This window comes from Pleurodeles waltl, chromosome 4_2 (genome assembly GCF_031143425.1).
Source record: "Pleurodeles waltl isolate 20211129_DDA chromosome 4_2, aPleWal1.hap1.20221129, whole genome shotgun sequence".
Classification (NCBI taxonomy): Eukaryota; Metazoa; Chordata; class Amphibia; order Caudata; family Salamandridae; genus Pleurodeles; species Pleurodeles waltl.
The window spans coordinates 315,266,627-315,291,547 of record NC_090443.1 but is presented as its reverse complement, the minus strand read 5'-3'; the positions used below and the strand labels follow the sequence as shown (position 1 = coordinate 315,291,547).

Genomic DNA, 24,921 nt, shown 5'->3' with positions numbered 1-24,921 from the left:
GGAGTGTGAAGCACTTGCAATACCACAGTAGTCACACAGTAACTTATAAAACATGAAAGGAACCACAAAGTGTTGCAAAAATAAAAGTATTTTTTTAATAGTAATACCGAAGTAGAATACTATAGGCAATCCCCACTTTTCCGAGGCAAGTACACACAAAATATACACAGGTAACTACTAGGAATTAGAATAAAAGCATTAGAAATAGCAAGGATCCTATATGAGGGCCAAACCATATACTAAAATAGTGGAATGTGAGAATGGGCGCCCCACCAGAGAATAAGGAGTAGTTATCCAAGGGCTGGGAGAGTATGGAACCCCAAGAGGTGAGTATCTAGAAGACCCCTAGTGACCAGAAAAGCAGAGGTAAGCTACCTGGTCGTCCCATAGGCTAACATGGGGACTTAGAATTGGAACAATGCAAGAAAGGACCAGGCTGGTGGAACCCAATGCTGGATTCCAGATGAAGGGAACCTGTAGAATAAGGAGACAGAGTCCAGCCCACGCAGGAGTGTCCAGGTGGGGCAGGAGGCAGTGCCCACTCTACTGTGGGTGAACATCCGGTGCGATGGTGGTGGACGAAGTACAGCTGTGGAGTCCAGGAGCTGCAGAGGAGTCATTGAAGTAGTTTAGGAGCTGTCCCTCGAAGGTTGCTGATTGCAGACGGGTCAGTGGTTAGGAGGACCACCAACACGCAAATGCAAATTGGAGTTGAAGAAGATTTTCAGAACTGGAGAGGACCAGCAAGCTCATGCAGACTCACCCTTGGAGGGGAGTCCAAGCTGACCCTGAGAAGACAGAAGAGCCAGCAGAAGCAGTCTGAGCCCCCATGAGCAACCCACAGGCAGCAGGCACAGTCGCAGTGAGGCCCCGGCAGCACACTTGAAGAGTCCCACATCGCTGGAGCAGCAGAGGAGAGACTGTCCTTGCAGAGGTATAGTGCTGGGAGCTGGGGCTACTTGGAGCCTGAAGATCCCTCGGAGCAGGAGTCAACAAGCCTTGGTTGCTGCAAAAGTCACAGTGCGCAGGGGTTCCGTCCTTGAGGAAGAGGCAAAGGCTCACATTCTCCAAAGTTGAATGAAAGGCAGAGAGACCCCTCAAAACCACCACCTGGGTTAGAGAATCTTTGCAAGTCCAGAGGACAGCAGATCTCAGCAGCTGGACGTCGTTGCCTTAGGTGGCTGCGGATGCAGGGGAATGACTCCTTCACTCCAAGGGAGATTCCTTCTTGCATCTTTTGTGCAGCTGAAGTCTTGCTGACCTCAGATTATGCACAGCTGTGGAGATGTTGCAAAGTGCTGACAGGAGCCACTGAAACAATGTTACAAGGCAAAGTAATCTTGGTGTTGCAGTCTTGTTCGGTTCCTGTGGAGTCCAGCAGCAGTTAAGGTGGCCAGGAGCAGAAGAGGTAATTGAAGAGGATTTCTGGTGGAGTCTTGCACACCAAATCTGGGGACCCACCCGCAAGGGATTCCCCTAATAGCCCAAAAAGGGGCCTGGTCATTTTACAAGGTGACCACCTATCAGAGGGGTGGTGATAGACAGGGGAGTGGTCACTCCCTTTCCTTTGTGTAATTTCGCCCTGGAGCAGGGACCAGGCGTCCCTGGTCTGGTGCAATCTGTATTATGCATGAGGGCACCAAATGTGCCCTGTAAAGCAAGCCAGTAGTTTCTTCTGCTCGAGCTGGAAAAGCAGCAGGAGGGCAGACACCTGTCTGAGGGGCTGCAGCAGCATGGCTGCTTGCAGACCCTGAAAGACTAGTAGGAGCAATCCTGAGGGGAGGTCCCCAAAGAAGCCCCCAGAGAGCATGGAATCATTCTACCAATACGGGCATCAGTATTGGGGTATAATTCCGACATCTTCGATATCAAACATGCCTAGGTCCGGAGTAACTGGTATGTAGCGGGACCTATGGCCAGTGTAAAACTAAAATGGCTTCTCCTCACTTACGAAGTCCAGTGAATTGGAACTGGAGTTTGTAGGGTCACCTCTGCTCTTGCAGGGATGCCCACACACACAAGGACCTGCACCCTGCTCTTAGGGCTGGAAGGTACTACCACAGGGTGACTTGCAGTGACCTGGTGTAGTGACCAGCGCATGCACCTTTTCACGCAGGCTGCAAATGGCAGGCCTGCGGACACAGTTAGCATGGGTTTCCATGGGTGTCTTCATATAAGCTGAAGCCCCTGGGGAACCCCGGGTGTACCAGTGCCCTGGGTACCTAAGTTCCCTATGCTAGGGACTTAACAGGGGTACACCTTTATGGCAATTGGGTGTAAAGGGTACCAAGGCAACACAATTTAGAGGAGAGCGCACAATCACAGAGATCCTGGTTAGCAGGATCCCAGTGAAAACAGTCTAAGCACACTGACCACAGGTAACCATGCCAAAAAAGGACTTTCCTACAACTCCTGTTTGTCAAGATGCATGACGTCAAGGATCAGAACGTTGAAAACTGACACACAGGTATTTGGTCGCTGTTAACAGGTACAGTGTCGAGACACTTGGCAGCGAAAGAATCCACACTGTCGCTGTTGAGAGCACCAATGTCAAAAATCTCCATTAATAGCAAATCTACCCCCTTCGTTGACAAGACTGCCTACGCCGACAACACCTCAGTCAGTGGCCACTTCAGTCAAGGTCATCTCAGTTGATGCTGAAGGCACTTTCATAGCTGTTAAGGCTTCTAACCTTGACGTCGGCACCGCCAACCTTGACATCAATACAATTGCATCCTTCAAAAGTGACATCTAAGACTGTCACCATATGTCTTCTAAATATTAGAAGGAACTTTGACAAGAGACACTTGCCACTCAGTGTTCTGAAAACTCCTATTCCCGATCACGTCACACGCCAGATATAGCGCTTTTTTGGGTCAACTTCACCAGGGGAGCCCACACCACTTAACTTTTCTCCAAGTTCAGTAACATTGTGTAGACTATCACCTGGAATCTCCTCAGCTTCTCTTTCCGTTCGCACAGGTCCACAGGACAGTCCACATTTGACTCATGGACATCGCTCTAGATCCAGAAATAGATCTTGAAAAAGATCCAGAGAAGGACACCAGTCATCTCAGTCTACATCAAGAAGATCTAGCACAAGCCATCACCGAAGGTCACAAATCTTGATGCTTAAAAATGGTCTTATTCATGGACAGCAGCGTCAGGATATTCAGTCAGATTATTTTTCAGACTCTAACACACCTCCGCCAAGGATTTCGTCAAGTGATGACTTGAGAACTTTTAATGAGGTGCTAGTAAGAGGTGCAACGAAGCTGAACATTTCTATTCCATCGCCTCGTCTGTCATCTTTGTGATCTTACATCAAAGAACATCATCAAGACCTCTCCTCCCTCTGGCCTTGGCTGTTCTTGATGCTGTAGTGCGTTTATCCCCGACACCTGCGTCTATAAGGTCAGCTCCTTCTAGACTCCTGAAATATAACCCTCCTGTCAAAGATCCTCTCTTCCTCAGGGCTGACCTACCACAGGATTTCATAATTGTGGCTGCAGCAACAAAATCGCACATAGTAGAACTATTGTCTTCAGTACCACCACATAAGAAGAGCAAAAGAATAGACTCCCCAAACATTTGCTAAATGTATGGCCATCAAATCAGCACATCTGAGAAACAAAAAATATTTGTCTACCTTACTGTAAGAAAGTGCCCCTTTTGGCATGGTTATCCCCCACTTTTTGCTTGATATTGATGCCGACTTGACAAAGAGTACTGGGATCCTGCTAACCAGGTACAGCACCAGTGTTCTTTCCCAAACCTGTACCTTTGTTCCCACAATTGGCTCACCCCGGCACACAGTTAAGTCCCTTTTAAAAGGTACCCATGGTATCAAGGGCCCTGTGGCCACAGAGGGTTCCCTAGGGCTGCAGCATGTATTATGCCACCAAGGGGGGACGTCCTCACCAAGAACATGTACCCTGCGTTTGCAGCTTGTGTGTTCTGGTGGAGAGAAAATGACAGTCGACATGGCACCCTTCTCAGGGTGCCATGCCTACAAACCACTGCCTGTGGCATAGGTAAATCACCCCTTTAGCAGGCCTTACAGCCCTATGGCAGGGTGCACTATACCACAGATGAGGGCATATCTGTTTAAGCAATATGCCCCTGCAGTGTGTAAGTCCATTCTTAGACATTGTAAGTGTAGTGTGGGGACATAGATATATGGGCTGGGAGTTTGTCATTACGAACTCCACAGCTCCATAATGACTTCACTGAAGTTTTGGAAGTTTTTGTATCAAACTTCCTAGCACAATAAACCCACACTGGTACCAATGTTGGATTTATTGAAAAATGTCCCCTGTGTTTTAGCCAAACTTCTAGTGCAGGACTGACCAGTCTGTGCCAGCCTTCCACCTCCAGACGAGTTTCTGACCACATGGGGTGAGAGCCTTTGTGTTCTCTGTGGCCAGTGCAAAGCCTGCGCTGAGTGGAGCTGCTTCACACCTCCCCCTGCAGGAACTGTAACACCTGGTGGTGAGTCTCAAATGCTCAGACCTCTTATTTCTGTGCCCCAGGGCGCTCCAGCTAGTGGAGATGCCCAAAACACAGCCCCCCCCCCCCCCCCCCCCCAATTTTCCCCAGACAAATCCCCACATTTGGTGCAAGTCTGGGGGGGGGAATTAGGGAAAACAGGGAGGAGTGACCACTTCAGCTGGGACCACCCCTAAGGTGTCAAGAGCTGAAGTGACCCCCTCCTTGAAAAAACCTCCATCTTGGTTTGGAGGACAGGGACCAATAGGGTGAGGTCTGTGTCCCCCTCCCTAAAGAGTGGACACTGTAAGGGTGTAGTCACCCTCCGGGACAATGGCCATTGGCTACTCCCCTCTGACCGCTGTAAAACCCCTAAACCCAGGATTTAAGGGCTCCCTGAATCTAGCTCATCAGATTCTTGGCGACCTCACAAGAAGACAGAAGGACTGCTAACCTGACCTCCAGCAGAGAAGACTGAAGACGCAAACTCACTTGGCCCCAACCCCACTGGCCTGTCACCAGCTTCTAAAGCCCTGCTAAAAGAAGGTGACGCATCCTGCAGGACAAGCCTCTGAAAGTCAGCCAGAGAACTGCCTGCACCCCAGAGGACCAAGAACTCCAGTGGACAGTGCCCTGTCCAAAAAGGAACTCCATCCAAGGACTCCAGAGCCTCCTCGGATTTGTGAGTCCTGTCCACTCTGCACCAGACACCCGTGTCTAGGTCACCCAACTCACTAGAGTTAGTCTCCATGCTATTCTGAGCATGTGCCCACCTGGGGTTGACCCCTCCTGTTCAACACGACGCCTGTAGCCTAAATCCAGATTACCTACCTGACCGTGACAGAACCGGACGAAGAAACGACGTCACAAGGTACCCCTGCACCCACAGCCCTCTGACCTTGGAGAATCCGACCTCTGATGCAGCAACGTCCAGCAGGTGGCCCTCCTCCTTGTCCAGCTTTTGGTTTCCCAAAACTGACCCACTAGACTTCACCTGCAGCATCTTTGTGACCCTGGGGTCCCCCTGTAACAAAGCATTGGAAGCCCGAAGTTGTGTTAGCACCCTTCACCCGACCACCCCTGTGCCGTTGAGGGTGTATGTTTGGTGCTGACCTTTAGCCACCCCCGGTGCTCCCCTAAACTCCGACACGAGTACTTACCTGCAAGCAGGCCTGTTTCAGAGTGCCCCCAGTCTCCATAGGAGCCCAAGTTAAATCAACGTCAACTTTGACCTCCGCATCCGGCCGGCCCTGTGTTGCTGGTGGGGGATGTTTGGGGTTAACTTGAACCCCAACCTGTGGACATCCTAATCCCTGGAGACTAGAACTGTAAGTTGTGTACTTACCTTGAAACTGTGCTAACTTTTCTCCCCCAGAACTATTTCTGAAAATTGCTTTGTCAACTTTTAAAACAGATTATTGTTATTTATTCGAAAACCGTGTAACTTGCCAAATTGAAACAAACTGGTATTGATACATATGGTGGATAATTAACAACCCAACCCTCCCCCAAACGAAATTAGACTAACCTTTCGCAAGAGAGTCTTCATTGTTTAAGTGGAAGATCCTGGAAAGGCCATCTGCATTGGCATGGGCAGTCCCAGGTGTGTTCCACTACAAAGTCCATTCCCTGTAGGGATATGGACCACCTCAGAAGTTTAGGGTTCTCACCTTTCATTTGCATTAGCCATCTGAGAGGTCTGTGGTCAGTTTGAATAGTAAAGTGAATACCAAACAAGTATGGTCTCAGCTTTCTCAGGGACCAAACCACAGCAAAGGCCTCCCTCTCAATTGCACTCCCAACGCTGCTCCCTGGGGAGTACCCTCTTGCTAATGAAAGCAACAGGCTGGTCAAGGCCATCCTTATTATTTTGGGACAGGACTGCTCCTATCCCATGTTTAGGGCCATCTGTCTGCACAATGAACTGCCTAGAATAATCTGGAGATTTAAGAACTGGTCCTGAGCACATTGCTTCTTTTGGGGTTTCAAAGGCCTTTTGACAGTCAAGAGTCCAGTTTTCCTTCTTTGGCATCTTCTTTGAGGTCAGTTCAGTGAGTGGAGTCACAGTGGACCCATATCCCTTCACAACCCTCCTGTGGTACCCAGTCAAGCCATGGAATGCCCTGACTTGAGTATGGCTTTTTGGAGCTTCCCAGTCCAGACTTGTCTAGATCTTGGGTTGAAAAGGTTGCACTTGTCCTCCACCTACAAGGTGGCCCAAGTATACAACTTTGCCCTGCCCTATTTGGCACTTAGATGCTTTAATAGAGAGGTCTGCTGTTTGCAAGGCCTGCAAAACCTTTCCAAGGTAGACTAGGTGATCCACACAGAACCTCATTTCTCTCTTGCCATCTTTGGTATGAGGTTTGAGGACCAAGACCACTGGGCTAGCCCATGGACTGTCAGAGTGCTCTATTACCCCTATCTCCAGCATCTTGTGGGCTTCCACTTTGATGCTCTCTTTGATTTTGTCAGACTGTCTATAGATATTGTTTTTGACGGGTCAATGGTCTCCTATGTCCACATCATGGGTACACAGGCGTGTCTGGCTAGGGGTCAAAGAGAAGAGCTCCGCATACTGCTGTAGGACCTGCCTGCAGCAGCTTGCTGTTGGGCAGAGAGGGTGCCTGAATAGACCTCTCCAGCTTATGGTCAGTTGAGAGGAGATCAAGGAGAGGTACACTCTCTGCTTCCTGATCATCATCAGTAACCATCAGCATTGTTATGTTTGCCCTGACATTATAGAGCTTCGGGCGGTTAACATGGATCACCCTCGTGGGTGTCCTGCTAGTGCCCAGGTCCACCAAGTAAGTGACCTGACTCTTCTTTTCTAGGGCTGGGTAAGGGCCACTCCATCTGTCTAGAAGTGACCTGGGAGCCATAGGCTCCAGAACCCAGACTCTCTGCCCTGGCTGGAATTCAACCATTGCAGCTTTTTGGTCATACCACAACTTCTGGAGTTGTTGGCTGGCCTCAAGATTTTTGGATGCCTTTTCCATGTACACAGCCATCCTAGAGCAGAGGCCAAGCACATAGCCCACCACATCTTGTTTAGGCTCATGGAGAGGTCTCTCCCAGCCTTTTTTTTTTTTTTTTCTTACAGGATGGCCAAACATAAGCTCAAAGGGGGGAAAACCCTACTCCCTTCTGTGGCACCTCTCTGTAGGCGAAAATCAGGCATGGCAAGAGAACATCCCATCTCCTTTTGAGTTTTTCAGGGAACCCCATGATCATGCCCTTCAATCTCTCAACAAGTCCATTGGTTTGTGGATGGTATGGTGTTGTGAATTTGTTAGTTACCCCACACTCATTCCACATGTGTTTTAGGTAAGCTGACATGAAGTTTGTACCTCTGTCAGAAACCACCTCTTTATGGAAAAACACTCTGGTAAAAATACCAATTAGGACTTTGGCTACTGCAGGGGCAGTAGTTGATCTAAAGGGAATTGCATCAGGGTATCTTGTAGCATGATCCACTAGTACCAGTAGATATTGATTCCCTGAGGCTGTGGGTGATTCAGGTGGGCCCACAATGTCCACACCAACCCTCTCAAAGGGTACCCCCACCATTGGAGATGGAATGAGGGGGGCCTTTTGGGTGCTACCTGTCTTGCCACTAGCTTGACAGGTGACACAGGAGCTACAAAACTCCCTTACTTTCTGGGACATGTTGGGCGAAGAAAAACGGTTAACAAGTCTGCTCCATGTTTTGGTTTGTCCCAAATGCCCTGCTAGGGGGATGTCATGGGCCAATGTGAAGATAAACTCTCTAAACTCCTGAGCCACTACTACTCTCCTAGTGGCACCAGATTTTGGATCTCTGGCCTCTGTGTAAAGGAGTTCATCCTCCCAGTAGAACCTGTGGGTGCCACTGTCATCTCCATTCTCCTGTTCAGCAGCCTGCTGTCTCAGGCCTTCATGAGTGGGACAAGTATTTTGTCCCTGGCACAGTTGTTCCCTTGTGGGTCCCCCTGGGCTCATGAGCTGTTCCTGATAAGGTACCAGGTCCATGGACTCAGTTACCTCAGGGGATCAGACATCTTCTTGTTTCTTTTACTGTTCAGAGGTTGGTCCCCCAGTCCTCTTACCTTTTTTCTCTTGGAAGGTTGGGCCGTTATTCCAGGCTCCAACACTTTTGTTCCACCCTGTGCTCTGGTTTTCACACACACCAGTTAAGGGATTCCCAGCATGGCTTTGTGGGTTTTCAGCTCTATCTCAGCCCATGCCGAGGACTCCAGATAATTCCCTAGCAAACATTCCACTGGGATTGCAGAAGAGACCACTACCTGTTTCAGGCCAGTAACCCCTCCCCATTCTAAAGTCACCGTAGCTATGGGATGGACCTTAGTTATGTCATCAGCACTGGTGAGTGGATAAGTTTGCCATCCAGATACTGTCCTGGGGAAACGAGTTTCTCGGTCACCATGGTGACACTGGAACCTGTATATCTTAGGGCTTCTACCTTTGTCCCATTGATCAAGAGCTGCAGCCTGTATTTTTGCATGTTAGGAGGCCAGGCAGCCAGTGTGGCTAAATCCGCCTCATCCTTGGAGACTAGAGTAGTTTCAGTGTGAACCCTGATTTGCTCTGGGCACACTTGATCACACCTGGAGACTGGCTATTCCAGTACTGACTGGAGTAGTGCAAGTGGGATTATTCTTGGGACGGGTTATGTCTCCAGTTTGTTGTCCATGCTGTTTACCATTGTGACACCAGGCCTTCTTGGGTTCAAAGTTTTTACCCTTGTATCCATTTGTGGACCGCGAAGAGGCTCTGGGTCCACCCTCCTGAGCAGATTTTTGGGGCCCATGAGAAGACTTTGTTTTTGTCCTTCGGTGTCTCACCACCCTTCCCCCCCCTAAAACCCGGAGACTGAAACTGTAAGTGTTTTACTTACCTGTAAAACGACCTAACATTTCTTCCTCCTAGGAACTGTTTCTAAAAATTGTACCAAATGTCCATTTATCAAAGTACTGTTGATACCTATGTGAAATACGAAATGTTTAAGGTTCATACCTGCAACTTCAATCTTGTGGTTCTAAAAAGAAATTAACAAAATATATTTTTTCTATATAAAAACAATTGGCCTGGAGTTAGTTATTGAGTGTGTGCATCATTCATTGCCTGTTTGTGTTCAATCAATGCTTTGCACTACCCTCTGATAAGCCTAACTGCTTGACCACACTACCACAGAAAAGAGCATTATTATTATCTACTTAAGCTTCTGTTAAGCCTATGGGGAACCCCTGGACTCATTTTGATATAGTGTGTACAGCGCTAGCTTCTTACACTTAGCTAGATAACTGGCTCATAAAGGTAACATCCTCAAATGCATGTCTCCGCACTCTCAGCAAGTTAGGTCTTAAACTAAACCTCAGAAAATCTACAACCTCCCCCAATTCAAAACATTCATTATCTGGGAGCTAATATATATATGCAGTCAAAAAAGTGTATCCTTTCTGAGAAGAGGCCGTTATCAATCCAACTGAAGTGTTGCACTATACTGAAAACTCCTCGTTCAACCGCTTCAGGGATTTTACCTCTGTTGGGATTGTGCTTGTATTTTTCTAGTTCTTAATGTCACACTGCACATGAGACCTTTACAGCAATTTCTGGAGGACCCGTGGAACCAATTCTTGAACAGTTGAGAAGAAATTGACTATCACCATCAGCCTTTCAATCACTCCTATATTGGATCATATCGGAAAATCTGATCAAAGGGACCTTATTCCATAAAAATCTTCCAGTTCAGACTCTAGTCACAGACGCGTCCTTACAAGGATGGGGAGCACGCTTTTTTAAATAAATATTTTTATTGTAGTTTTTTGCAAATAATACATGGTGTGTAACATTATATCCATTAACCAGCCTGCATGAAAATTGATGTACAATTGTGCAGATTGGCAGCAATACAGTGTTAGCGTATTCAGCTTGAGTACGCAGGCGGAGGCTGGACAGTTCACAAAAATATGCAATATACCTAATGGGGGTAATGTTAAGGTGATAAATCCACGCTGACATTCATGTCTATATGTTAATATTTGAGCCAGGAGGTCCACACTTCACAGAACTTCTTTGGGCACCCTCCTGCCTGAAAGGAATACTTTTCCTCCGCCATATATGGGTCAATTCCAGTTTTCCACTCACAAATAGTGGGTGGTTCTGGAGCACCCCAATATTTGGCTATGTCTCGTTTCGCCACTATGAGTTTTAAGTTACCAAAGAGGAGCTTGTCTGTTGGCACATCTACCTCTCTTGTTATCCATAGCATGGCGAATTTGGGATCCAAAGACAGGGTCTTGCTCAATATTTTATTGAGTTCATTAGCTATGTTGGTCCGATATGCGTGTATTGAAGGGCATGTCCATAGTGTGTGTATGAATGATCTATCGCCGCACCTCAGACAGTGAGGAGTGTCTGAGCTGCTTAATCCATGCTGACTGGACTTATCATAATATATCCTGTGGAGGTTTTTTAATTGGATCAGTCTTCAGCGTGATTTAGCTGCAACCCTTCTCTGGAGTTTCAGAGCTGCCTCCCAGTCTGTGTCATCCAGTTCCCCCACTTCCTGTTTCCATTTATCTTTCAATTTTGTTAGGGCGTTGGGAATGTTATTAGTCTTGTACGTCCATGAAACCACTTTCCATTCTATCTCACCCTGAAGGAGTCTTCCCTCAAACGGTGCATATTCTGGAAGGTCGGTTACGTCTAACTTCTCAGCCTTCCATGCATCCTGGATTTAAAGGTGTTTGAATGGTTGTGTTTTATGCAATTGGTAGTTTCGTTGGACTGAGCTAAAGTGGGGAGTTCATGTGCCGTCCTTAATCTGGTCGCCCAATTTGTAGATCCCAATGGTATGCCATCGCCCAAAACCCTTCAGTTTCTATTTCTTTCAGTCATGTTCCTACCTATAGGAGCGTTTCTCATGTGACTCGTATCCCATTTCTTTAATCACTGCTATACTTTAACGTCATCTGGGTTGCTGGCAGCAGTTTCTTCAACCCTTCCTCCCCCCCCCCCCCCATAGAGGTAGTGCAGGTAGGGCCGTGATTGAAATTGGGCTTTCTCTAACTCATATGTCAGGCGGTCCCTATGTAGATGACCACAGTCATTGACCACAATCATTTGCGCCGCCCAGTAGTAAGCCTTTGTTAGGAAGAGATATGCCCCCATTATACTGATTTTGCTTCAGTGTCTTCAGTTCCTCCCTACTGTGCCCCCATCCCACAGCAGCCTCCTGACCTCCCTCTCTATTTTAATAAAGATGTCGCCTGGAATCGTTTGGTAAGTGTTTTGAGGGATGTATACAAGCTTCGGGAAGGTGTTTATCTTATAAATGGCAGCTTTCCCTAAGAATGTTAATGACTTCTATCTTTTCACGTCTCCATGGAATTCTGTCGGTACCCTCCGAATATTGTTGTCCATGCTATTGACTTTGTCTAAGGTCACGTACATTCCCAGATAACGGAAACTGCTGCCTTTTGGTTAAAGGATTATCCTAGTTAATTTGATAACCTGCATGGACCACCTATTCTTCGAATATTTGAAATATCCCTGAGTGTTGTACTCGGTTTGGTAATGTAGAAGAGAATATCATTAGCATACAATGAGATTTGTTAATTGCCGGTCGTCTCCTCACTTGTCCTAGAACCCATAAGGTCTAGGTGCAGAAGCATATTTTGGGGTGGGGTGGGGTAGGGTGGGAGGAGGGGGGAGGGGGCTGAACAGTCAGTCTTGTCTTGTATCCCTCTTGATTGAGAATTTGGATGACATCGCCCTGTTTACCCTTACCCTGGCAACTGGGCCCTGTAGAGAACTTCAGTCTGAACCTGAATCTTACCAGGGATTGTCTCATGACCTGGTAAAACACCTTCTTGGCATTCAGGGACAAGACTATATGGGGGTCTTTCTTGTGTCTTACCATCTCTAACCTATTGTAGGGCCTACGTATGTTGAGCTTGGTCTACCTATGTGGCATAAAGCCAGATTGATCATTATGTATGTAATCACTGGCAGGAGACGTTCAGCAAGAATTGTGGCCAGTAGATTAGTTGGTCTCTAAAAGTGAAATTGGCTGATAGGAGCTGCAGTGTTCTGAGGGTCTCTCAGGTTTATGGACCACTACTGTGGTAGTGCTGCGAAGATATAGCTGGATGGCTCCCTCCTCTTTAGCTTCCTTGAACATTTTAAGAAGATAAGGGCCCAGGAGCCCAGCATTTCTCTTAAAGAGCTCCTTCTGTATGCCATTAGAACCCAGGGTTCACCAAGTCTTCAGGATACCTATGGCTATTAATACTTTAGGAAGGACCACGTCATCCTACAGGGACAACCCCCCCCCAAAAATCAAAATCAAGGTCGGGACTGACACTTCAGTCAGGTAGTCTCTTGTTAGTGTGGAGTTAGCTGGCTGCATGATATCTTGCAAACTCATTTGCACTTTCCCAAGCAGCGTTATGAGGTGCTGTCTTCCTTGTATAGTATTTACACATCACACTTCAGTTTCTCTCTCTGCCCAACAAGGCTACCAATCACCAGCCTTATCACTCACCTCATATAGGCGATGTTGCATGGAAAGGAGAAAGGCTCCGGCCTCTCGCTGGGCTAAATTCTGATATTCTTTACAGACTGTTGTTGGGGAGTTCACTTAGGCCATTTAAGGATTTCCACCAGTTCCCTTCATTCCAACAGTTTTGTCCAGATTTTATCTCCAAAGCCAGAATGTTAGATTGCACTGGAATGGCCTACTTCACAGCTCTTCTATTGTAGCAACTGCATAGGAGATTGCTTTGCAGACAGGATCTCCTATACAAGGTTGGAAGCCAACCTTCCATCACTGAATCTATTGGCATGGCTCCTGAATTCCTGGAATATGGCCATCTTGGTCTTCTACAAGAGTGTGTGAGCATTCTAAAAGAAGCTAATCGTTCTTCCACAAGAATCCTACTCTGTCAAATGGGAAAGATTTTCACATTTGGTGCATCCAGAACAAACACAATCCTTCCGTCTGTCAAGAAGATGTTCTGATACCATATCTTCATATAGGAAGGTCTGGTTTACGTATTTCTTCTAGTAAAGTTCACCTCGCAGCTATAACTGCTTATAGGTCGTCTTTATCACAAACCTTTTTTTTTAACCTGTGATTAAAGATTTTCTAGAAGGTATTGACGTTTTGTTCGTAGATACAAATGCTGTGCATAATTCCCCCATCTGGTGTTGGGCACAGACATGTACAACTTGTTTTGCTTCAAAAAAAGGTTTTTGAAGTCATGGGACCTTGTGACAACAACCGTTAGTGGTAGTGCACATGGGTGCCGGCTGCATTGTTGGATAGTTTTTTTTTTTTTCTCTCTCAGCAGTCTGGTATAGACGGGTTGAAGTGAGCTCTGATTAAGTGGTGTGTGGTGTTCTTATCAGGCCTTTGCATCCGTTCCTCGGTTGTTGAAAACAATCATGCTCTTCATTTATGTCCACTGTTGTGTTCCTTCCCCTGTTAGTCAACAGCCTCTCGACTCCTGTGGTTTGAGTCGATAATGCCCTTGTAATGGAAAGGACTCCATTTCGGTTCTGTCCCACTTGCCACACCAAATAACCAAGAACTGATCTTCATGAAGCTGCAACCTTTGCTTGTCTCCAGATCACAGTGAAGACTCTTGTTTGGCATGTCATGTGTTCCGTAACAAGAAGACCCTTCGGAACCGGTGATCGTGTTTAATTGCCTTAGCCTCCACGGCGCATAGAAGAGAGGAGAAAGATCCACTGGAACTCTTCAGTGAAGGGGGAGGAGTAAGATGTTGAGGCGGCTTTTTCGGTGGAAAGCGTTGACTCTGAGGTGGATGTCGAAACAGAAGAGTATCTGCTAGGCAACTAGGCAGGCATCCACCAAAGATCATAATGGAAACTGTCACCCTTTCTGCTCACCAAATGGAGGCATCAGCTCTGGCCTCCCTTGCCTTCTCTGAGGCCTCCAGTGCACCACTGCCTTTCAGACATGGTTGCCACTGTCATTTCCAGGTGGACCCGATGCCTGTTCCACATTCTGCGCTGAAGTCCTTCTCAATCACTTAAAACCTGTTTGGAGAAGGTTGCAGGGCTTTTGCCTTGTTGATCAGAAATCACCTCAGACTGTTGAGTTCTTGACATTATACAGGAACAGTACTCTCTGGAGTTCACTCAAGCACTACTAGACTTTCCTCCCCCCCCCTCCCCAAAACACACACACACACAAAATGTCCAAGGAACATTTGTGACTTCTTCAGGAAGAGGTAAAGGCCCTCGTGGCCAAAGGGGCTGTAGAGCTTGATCTGCAACAACACTGCTGAAAGGGGTCTATGCCTTGTACTTTCTTATTCCCAAAAAGGATGGCTCTTTCAGACCCAGTCTCTGTCTCAGGCCCCTCAACAAATACATTCTGTATGAGAACTTCCACATGATGACTACATGGCATCATACCACTACTCCAGAAAGGTGACTTCATGGACTGCCCTCAGTCTGAAAAACAAATACCCATTCACCCACAGCATTGAAGATACCTGCGGTTTGTGGTGAGTGGGCATTTCCAGTTCACAGTATGTCCATTCAGGATTATCACAGTCCCAAGAGTCTTTTCCAAATGTCTGACTGTTGTAGCAGCTCATCTCAGGAGGACAGCATCCATGTATTTCCTTACCTGAAGGACTGCCTGATCAAGAGTGCCACGCAACAGCTAGTCTTAGTATAAACCCAGGCCACTTTCCAGACCATACAATGGTATAGGTTTTACCATCAATCTGTCACAATCCCACCTCCAACTCCTAGTGAGGCCTCTTCCTCCAGGCCGTCCTAGATTCACAGGTGGGGAAGGTAATCCCTACTCCAGCACCAGTACAAGCCTTCCAAAATGTACTGCCTCTTTTTCTGCCAGATCGTCAGGTGACAGAACTGCTTGGTATGATGGCATCTTGCATACTCCTAGTTCCCTCCTGTCAGACTGCACATTTTTCCATTACAAGAGGCCTTAGTAGTACAGTGGTCTAAAGTGGAGGGTCATCCAGAGGATCTAGTGTTCGTTTTGGGCTGAACACAGTTCTCTCAGCAGTGATGGAGCACAACCCATTGAAGGGATGGCCCTTTGTCGACCCAGTTCCTCAAGAGACCATCACCATGGACGCTTCAGTCACCGACTGGGGTGCTGATTTTAAACATTTCACCATTCAGGGTAAGTGGACGCAGGCGTCAAACAATCCCTCCACATCAGCCATCTGGAGCTGCTGGCTATACAGTTTGTTCTCTGGACATTTCATGCTCTAATGCAAGACAAGACTTTCCTGATTAGCACAGACAACACAACTGCCATGTTTTACTTAAATATACAAGGGGCACACACTCAGTGCAGCTGTCCAGGGTGGCCCAGAGCATTCGGCGGAGAGCAATACATCAAAGTACATCTGACAACTCAACACATTTGTGGGGTGGACAACAATCTGGGAGGCCTGCTTAGCAGGACACATGAACAAGTCCTCGAGTGGGAACTCCACCCCAGGTCCTGCTCCCCTACTTCTGACTTTAGGGGTTCCTACGGCTAGACCTGTTCACCAAAGAAAATGCGAAAACTTTACCACCAGGTTACCATGCCCACAATCCATGGGGCACTATGGATAAAATTGGTCAGGGATATTGGCCTATGCTTGTCTGCCTCTCCCACTTGTACCATTTGTAGTACCGAGGCTGAGGCAGATATCCTTCCTCTCATCTTGTTGCCTTCAGCCTGGGCATGCCAGCCAGGGTACACAACACTGCTCGAACTATCTCTAGTTCCTTACGAGAAGCTGCCCAACATGCCGACCTCACACAAAATCATGGTACTCTGTGGGATCCCAGGCCTCAGCAGCTGAACCTGATGATTTGTTTCTTGGTCATAGAGTTTGGATCTCTAAACCTCCAGAAGGAATGTATGTCTGTTCTCAAAGAAGCACATAGGCGTACTACCAGGGCCTGCTATGCAATGGAATGGAAGCGTTTTGTGCACTACTGTCTTCCAAAACGTAGCCCTCTTCTCACAGCAGCAGTACAAGACATTGCCTGTTACCAGCTTCACTTGCAGAAAACAGGCCTTGCCTCCACTTTCATTCGATTACTCCTGGAGGCTGTACCTGTCTACTTACAAAATAGCAGTCATTGAAGCCTTTATGGAAGGCTTCAAAGGGTTATTCCACCTTGAATGCCTTCTGCTAACATTAGTAACCTCAGTATAGTCCTTACAAGGTACATGGGCCTGCCTTTTGAATGCCTTTTCATTGCAACTTCTCTCCCGGAAGCGGTCTTTCCTTATAGCCATCACTCCCCTCAGGTGGGTTAGCGAAATTCACACTTCACCTTGGAGGAGACAGATTTCTTCCAGGTACAACACGATACGGTGATCCTCCTAACCCATCCAAGATTCCTCCCTAAGGTAGTCCCTAATTTTCACATTAACCAGACAGTTGAGCAACCCAGTCATTTTTCCAAAACCAGAGACTGTGGCGTTGTGCACTGTACATATTCAAGACGTCAAGAGAGTGTTAAGGACTACATTGACAGAAAAAAAATTGTACGTGAAAGACAGCAGCTTTTCATGGCCACACAAGGGGGTTGCTATTTCCAAGGCAGGTGTTGCACGCTGGTTAGTCAAATACATACAGACTTTGCGAAATGCACCCACAACTCATTCTACTCATAAGAATGGGGCTTTTATGGCTAGAAAAGACTTGCGTAGAAGAAAAACAAGTTGTACATGTCCAAGCCCAACATACATGGCAACATTATGCACAGCATGTGAATCTAGAACATTATGTGCCATGAGCAGATGTAAATAGGGCAAGTAACATTTTATTTTCCAACCGTTAAGTTCATTTCTCCTCCTTGGGTAAATTTGCATTGTTTTCTATAAATTAATGGGACCGCCGTTTGAAACCATACAATTACAGCATACAGTTATAACATCTTAAATGGAAAGCAGCTTTCCTAGCTGCTATTACCTCTTCATGTAGAGCTAGTGAGATTCAGGCTCCGTGCACTCCTGAACCATACACAGTACTCCACAGAAATAGGGGTTATGAGAACACCCCCCAGTTTTCTTCCTGAAGTGGTGCTGTATTTCCACATTAAACTATTTCCATCCCCTCCTTTTTCCCCTAATTTATCAATACCAGCTGAAAAATACTTACATTCTCTGGACATTAAGTGTCTTGAAATTTTATCTACAGAAAACCAAAGATGCAAGAAAGTCAGACCATCTTTTCATAAATTATGGTCCACTACTTACAGCCTGCCTTTTTCTAAACAATTTGTCGAGATGGATTGTCATGCAAAATTCTTCCATACCAACAATCAAACTTGTTCCTGGTAGCCCTAAACACATTGTACACAGGGAAAGGCTGCTACCATTTCTCATCTTAGGAATGTTCCTGTTCCAGTGATATATAAGGCAGCTAATTGCAGATCTGTTCATACATGTTACTAGACTCTGCTGCCTAGATTCAGAATCCAGAGTGGATACTCGTGTAGGGAATGCTTGTTCATGGAACCTTTTTGGGTGATTGTTAGAGCTTTTTTTTTTTTTTTTTCCTGTCCGCCTGTTTGTGGGATGGGCTTGCTATTCTATTCAGTGCTTATCATTGTTGATGAGGATCCTGTGGAAGGGAAGGAAAACGTTACTCACCTGTAATCCTAGTTCTTTTCCAGGGGAGTTCTCATCAAAGTCCTAAATAACTCTCCCACATCTCCTGATGGGAACTATTAAAGCTCTCAACAATTGCTTCATCCAGGATTCCTAATTTCTGTAAAAATGGTCTGACCAATCAACTGTGAGGAATGATGAGGTACAAGGGGTACTGTAACTACACCAGTTTTCTTTTTTATGCTTTGCCTTGCAGCCTATTAGCTAACTATGTCCCACGTTCCCTTTCTTTTTCTTTAAAAAAAAAAAAAAAAAGTTTGTGAAAGATTTTCTATGGCCACTTTTCTTTTTTCTATAGTGACGCATTTCTGTACTACTTTTTAAAATGAAAACTCTATGAAATCTGGCCATTTTTAGCTGTCTTTAGTCTGCAAACATACATAAGGTACAAATGCTTGTTAAGCATAATGTATACATTTAAAGTGCTCTGTGATCTCTACGCCTGGTCAGGACTATTTGGTGCTTATGACTTTGAGGATTCCCTTGTAAGGGAACTAGGATTGCAGGTGAGTAACTTTTTTTTTCCATGGGGCCAACATGATTAATTTGTTACTGTGAGGTTTTGGTGATACTATGTTGTACTCCTTGTCCATAGATGACTGAGTTCTTCTGTCATTGACTTAAGTCAAACGTAAGCCAATTCAAACATCTCTGTGATGGATCAGCAACTGCCTTCAACCATATACTCATTGAAAGGAAAAGTTTGGAGGATTTCTTTGAGTTAGGGTAAAGTACAGGCCTTGATTTAAGATTTTTTTTTTTTAAATGTGACCTTGAGAAAAAGGCAGGACAATGAATAGTTAAACTGCCTTAGTTTGTTTGGCTTTTTCCCTACTGAAACATTTAGGTTTTTTAAACCCTGTGTAGCTGATGATCTAAATGGAAGTCCATATAGAGAATGAAGTAAAATTACTCCATGGAATTAACTTTGGCTACGTTCTGAGGGAGTAATCATAAGGTTTTGGGAAATCGACCACCTTAAGCTGTTCTATATTTGAAGAAAGAGATGGTAATTTAGATGGGAGTGTTGGAGATGCACTTTTAGATTTTTCTATGTTTTCTGTTTCATAATCCCTTTGATAATTACTGTTTGTGCACTTAAGGGTTGATTGTTGAATGTGTTAGCCTGTTAATGCGGCTCGTGAAAGGCAAGTTGTAATAAGCAATGCATCATTTTCTTCAGGAGAAGGCTTCCAGCTAGGCAAGTACCTGGGTCCAGTTCCGAGCTTTTGGAGTGCAATAAACATGAACTTTTTCTGGTACTGTGTTTAAATTTACATTAGTGGCCATGTTCTTGAAAACTGACTTCAAAGAAGGCAAGTATGGCACCCAAGTTCTGCTGCTGGTGTCTAGAACACCTGAGATTTATATATGGCTTCTCTTACCACATATGAATCAACATTGCTGAGGTGGAAAATGGGAGAGATCAAACCCCAAGCTTTTTAAATTGTTGGCCATTCTTTTGAGGCAACCTGGAATGCCCTTTTTTATGGTGGCTTAAGTATGTGGTAGGATAGACATAATTAAAAAGAAGAGACCAATTGTGACAGAAAGGGAGACTTATTGTGATTGGGAGTGAAAAAAAAAAAGGATGGTACGCTACCAAGATCCCGGTAAATTGGGAATTTCAAGAGAAATAAGCAATGACACATTTCAGAACTTTCAAGGGCATTTTTTAAACAGATTTTGAGTCAGGACCAGACCTGTAAGGCAATATGGGCACGATGAACCATACCAAAGTCAAATATTTTTTTATGGTTTGATTGTTTTTCCAGGGTAAGAAACTGATATTTTTAATAGTTAAGATCATGCTGCAGTTCCTCTTTTCTCAGTGTTACATATGTGTTAGGTTGTCTGCTGGAGATGTGTGATGTATTAACTGCCCTCTTTTAACTTCTTCTAGATTCAGCACCCGGAGGAGCTGCAGCTTCAAATTATGCAAGTTCAACTTGGGGTGCTGGAGCCTCCTCCAACGGCAGCACCCTGGCCAACCCCCCACACATCTGGGACAAGGTGATTGTAGATGGGTCTGACATGGAGGAATGGCCCTGTATTGCAAGCAAGGACTCTGATCCCCCCACCGAGAATGCCACAGATAACAGTGCCTCAAACAGCCTGCCTGACAAGAGCCCCCAGCTGGGAAGCGCCACTGGCAAAAAAGGAAGGGGAAGCCAGGCCCAGGCTGGGAGTTCGGGCAGTGAATGTAATGCAGGGCCCTGGAAGGGAGACCCCAAAGCCAAGGCTGCCCAGCCTTCCAACCCTCCAGCAGAGAGCAACAATGGGCCGGCAAACTGGAGGATCCTGGGTGGACAGGAGCGGGTAGGGCCCAACTTCAGCAACTTTAACCCAAATACCAACCCAACAGCCTGGCCTGCGCTCAACCAGGATGGCCTCTCTAGGAATGGAGTCATGGACACTGAGGGAGGCAGCCCCGATGCACAGTTGAGCACAGGTGTACAGCTGCCCCGGGAGCAGCAACAGCAGCAGTCAAAGGGGGAGAATGCGGGTGTGAACTTTGTCAATCCTAGCAGAGAGCAGGCTCAAACTCATAACACTGATGGACCAAAAAACACAAACACTAACTCTTTGAACGCAGGTTCGCCAAACCCTATGGAGAATAAGGGAGTCCCCTTTGGAGCAGGCTCGGGGAGCCGTTCCCGGAGCACTGATGCCCCTTTACAAAGCACTGGAGAGAGAAAGAATGCAGGTGTTGGCTCTTGGGGTGCCGGTAGGGTCCCTCAAGGTGCCGATGTGGTCTCTGGACAAAACAATATTGGGAACAATGGGAACAATGGACGAGAGCGAGATGAGTCCTGGAAGGGACCTTCTCAGAAGCCCAATGGGTCTCGGGTTGACCCCTGGGATGGCAATAGCAGGTCTACGGGTGGTGGTTCTTGGGGTTTTGGCCCCCAGGATCCAAATGACAGTGGCAAATGGTGCGAAGGGAACAAGTCGGCAACAGCAGTTGGGGTATCTCAGGGAGAATGGAAACCGCCTCCTGGGTCAGAGGACGCTAAGATGGTGGAGTGGGGTGGGCCAATCCAACCAAATTCTAGTAGCACAGAAGCATGGGACAATCAAAAAGGCCATCCACTTTCTGAAAGCCAAGGCGGAGCCCAGGCTCCCTGCTGGGGGCGGTCATCCAGCTCTGCAGGAAGCGAAGCAGGAGGTCAAAGCACTGGAAGCAACCACAAGGCAGGCAGCGGTGATAGCCTGACATCAGGACGACGGACTCACCGGGCACCACTGCCTGACAGCCAAGTGGCTCTTCAGACTATGCTGAGCCGGCCAGACCTGGACCCTCGTGTGCTGTCCAACACTGGCTGGGGGCAAACCCAGATCAAACAGGACACAGTGTGGGAGATGGCTGAGGCAGCCCGCCCAGAGGGAAAGGTTGACAAAGGGACAGAGGGATGGGAGAAGACATCTGCGCAGAATAAAAGCACCGGGGGTTGGGTGGAGGCCCCTAACCAGAACAATCAGAACAAGTCCAGCTGGGGGGAGCCAACAGCCCCCACAGAATGGAAAGATTCCAAAAATGCTGGAGGGTGGAGTGACTATAAGAATAACAACATCAACTGGGGAGGAGGTGCAGGTGGGGCTAAAAGCAACGGAGGAGTCAGTGGTACAGGAGTTGGTGGGATACGAAGTGCAACTGATGTTGGTGTTCGACAGGATGACAAACCACCTCCTCCTTGGATAGAGAATGCTAGCAGTAAGGATCAGAACTGGAACGGTCGGCCACCAAACCCAGGCTGGTCCACTGGGAAGAATAGCTGGGGAGGAGTGGAAGGTGCTGATTCCTCTAAGGGGGGTGGGAGTTGGGACAGCTCAGGAAACAAAGGTCCACCCAACTGGGCAGAAATCAGCCAGCAAAATGAGATCGGGACTTGGGGGAATGGGAGCAGTGGGCCGAATGCAAACCCTGTTGCCAAGGGTGGGTGGGACGATTGTAAAAGAGCCCAGGGCTGGAGTGAGCAGACACGACCTCCCCACTCATGGAACAAACCACAGGAAGTGTCTGGGTCCTGGGGAGGACCACCACCTGCTCCACCTCCGAATAGTGGGCGGCCCCCACCACAGAACTCAAATTGGAAGAACATCCCATCACCACAACAGCATCCACAGCAACAGTTGCATCCGTCTAATGCATCCAGGGATGAGGAGATCAGTGGCTGGGAGGAGCCTTCACCACAGTCCATCAGTCGCAAAATGGAGATTGATGATGGAACATCAGCCTGGGGCGACCCCACAAGCTATAACTATAAGAACGTCAACCTCTGGGATAAGAATGCGAAAGGTGGGCCCGGGCAAGGCCCTAGAGATCCTAATCTGCCTGTGCCGCTGAACAATAAAGGAGTCCCACAAGGTACCATCATTCTTCTTACTTTAACTATCCTGTTGGTGGGATGGAAGTCTACCTGGTACCAACCATGTAGCTGTTGATTATATTCAGTACCTGATTTTTTTGTATACAGTCTATAGTTTTAAAGGACTTTTGTTTTAAGGGTTCTGGCTCCTCTCTGCTGTTTCGATGATAAACTCTTATAGTTTCTGGTAACCTTTTGGGTCACCTACAAGCTATCGGGCAAGAGGTATAGTGTTTTCCCTCATCATTAAACCTCCTTTTTACAGTTACATAATCAGTTTGAAAACAAAATAAAACTATGTGAAATGTATTTTAATAGCAGATTAAAACAAACTTAGGCCCTCATTATGAACCTGGCGGTCATGAGACTGCCAGGGCCACGGTGGAGGTTGAACCGCCACAAAAGCAGCTGTACGGCCTCCACATCATGACCGTGGAGGGGCCGCCACGGTCTGACCGCCGGCACCGTCAGATTGCCAACAACCTGGCGGTGATGGTGATCACCCATTTCGCCAGCCTTTGCACAGCGGTCCCACCTTGCATTTTGCATGGTGTATTGTGGTGGGTTTCCCGCCAGCCCGCAACAAAACTCTTAATAGGTACAGCAGAGGGATGGCTGCATATGCGGTCATCCTTATGCAGGACTTTGGTTGGCGGAAAGTCAAAATGAGGGCCTTAGTCTGTTGAGCTGCAAAATCCATCCAGAATGCCTTTTGGGTTAGTGGTGAGGTAATTTTCAGTTTGGCTGTAATTCCCTCTTGCACAAAACTGCATGAGATATGAGATATCTGTCCTGATCAGAGTAAAGTCCCTAATACCTCTCTTTATTTGTAGTGACCTCTTCTACATAGGCATTGAGAACATTGCCACTCACTGTTTTTCTTCCATCGCTCCTTTTGCAATGTTTTGCTAGGTAGGTAATAAATGTATTTTATAAATCAAAAGATTGAAATCGCAAATACAAAACACACAGTGTACCCACATATTAAATGTTGACAATAAGTTATAGGACCATAACCTAATTAAAATCAGCACTAAAAGTAAATTATTCCGAATCTCAATGAAAAATTAATTCAGAGTACAAATGATAATGTTGCTGCATTATACACTTAATTAAAAACATCTTGAACATTGTTATTGTTAGGGTTCAAAACAAAACCGCAATATCGAACAATCGAATAGTTGTGCTAATATCTGACACCATTCCCTTTTCCAACTACTTCTTCACTTCTTCAATAGACTCTTAGTTGACATGCTAAGAAACTATAAGAACTCCATTTTGTAAGCATGTGAAGAAACTCCATGAAAAGTGCAGAAATCCATCATTTTTTATCGATTATGTTGAAGCACTCAAATACAGATGCAGTGAAGATTTGCAACAGAGTATAAAATCAGATTCCAAAATCAAGTATATAATATTTTATTAGCACAGTCTAAAAATGTTGTTAGAGATAATATTGCACAATCCTCCCTAAGGCTAAAACAGTATTGAACAGCCTCCAGTTGATCTAAGATTTGCCTTATTTTGAACATAGGTCGCAAATACTTTCTTCTCAGATGTAAAAGTCTGGGGCAAATACATAAAATGTGAAGGAAGGATTCTGTTGTGTGTCCACAAAGTTGACAAGCAGTGTTATCTTTAAATACCCGGTTACCAGGTTCCATTTCCCCTCCAATTCATAAATCGGAATATAATCTGAATCTTAAAAATGTCATCTTAACATACTTGGCCAGATCTGAACCGAGATACTCTTGGCACGGCAAGGAAATGGTATCAAAAGCAAAGTCAATAGGACTGTTTAGTTTGACCTGAGCAATGTCAGAGTCCTTCTGGCTAGCTTTGAAAACTTTGTGTAATAGACTTTTCCGAGCCATGGGTTTTTAACAGAATCAGCAAGACTACATCATGTAGTTCTTCCCATGATTGATGGTACAGCTTGCAACTCTAGATCCTTATCTAGTTTCCCTCGTTTCTTGATGGATTAGAAATGTCACAGAAGATGGATTCACTGTAGCACAATTACAGAAGTAGTTCATGGTGCTTCTGTGCTGAAATGAAGTTAAAGATTTTAGATTTAATTCTAGCCTGATGACACAGTGAGGAGTGGTTGTATGAGGATGAAGAAGGTTTCAAACACATTGCATGCGTTTTGCAGAGGTTGACAATGATCTTCTGATTTAACACTGGAGAAGCATATGGCAAGTATGGGATAAGTTTCATATTTAATACTTTAAATGCTGGCTTGATTGCCTTGCCACCAAAATTTGCAACAGATTTAGTGGTCATGGCTGATTTATGCTTCCTGATGGTTAAATGGTTAATCCAGGATAGCTTACTGTTGAATGTGATCCCAAGATAGTTGTATTGTTT

General features: G+C 46.2%; 1 protein-coding gene across 9 annotated transcripts in view; it reads left to right on the top strand.

Moving 5' to 3' along the window:
• TNRC6B (trinucleotide repeat containing adaptor 6B) overlaps positions 1–24,921 on the top strand; it is a 1,322,553-nt gene that overhangs the window by 539,756 nt on the left and 757,876 nt on the right. For all 9 annotated transcript variants that reach the window (XM_069231280.1, XM_069231283.1, XM_069231279.1 and 6 more), the window contains one exon: positions 20,085–22,550. In XM_069231280.1, coding sequence (XP_069087381.1) covers positions 20,085–22,550 — 2,466 coding nt within the window. The remainder of the gene's footprint in view (positions 1–20,084; positions 22,551–24,921) is intronic.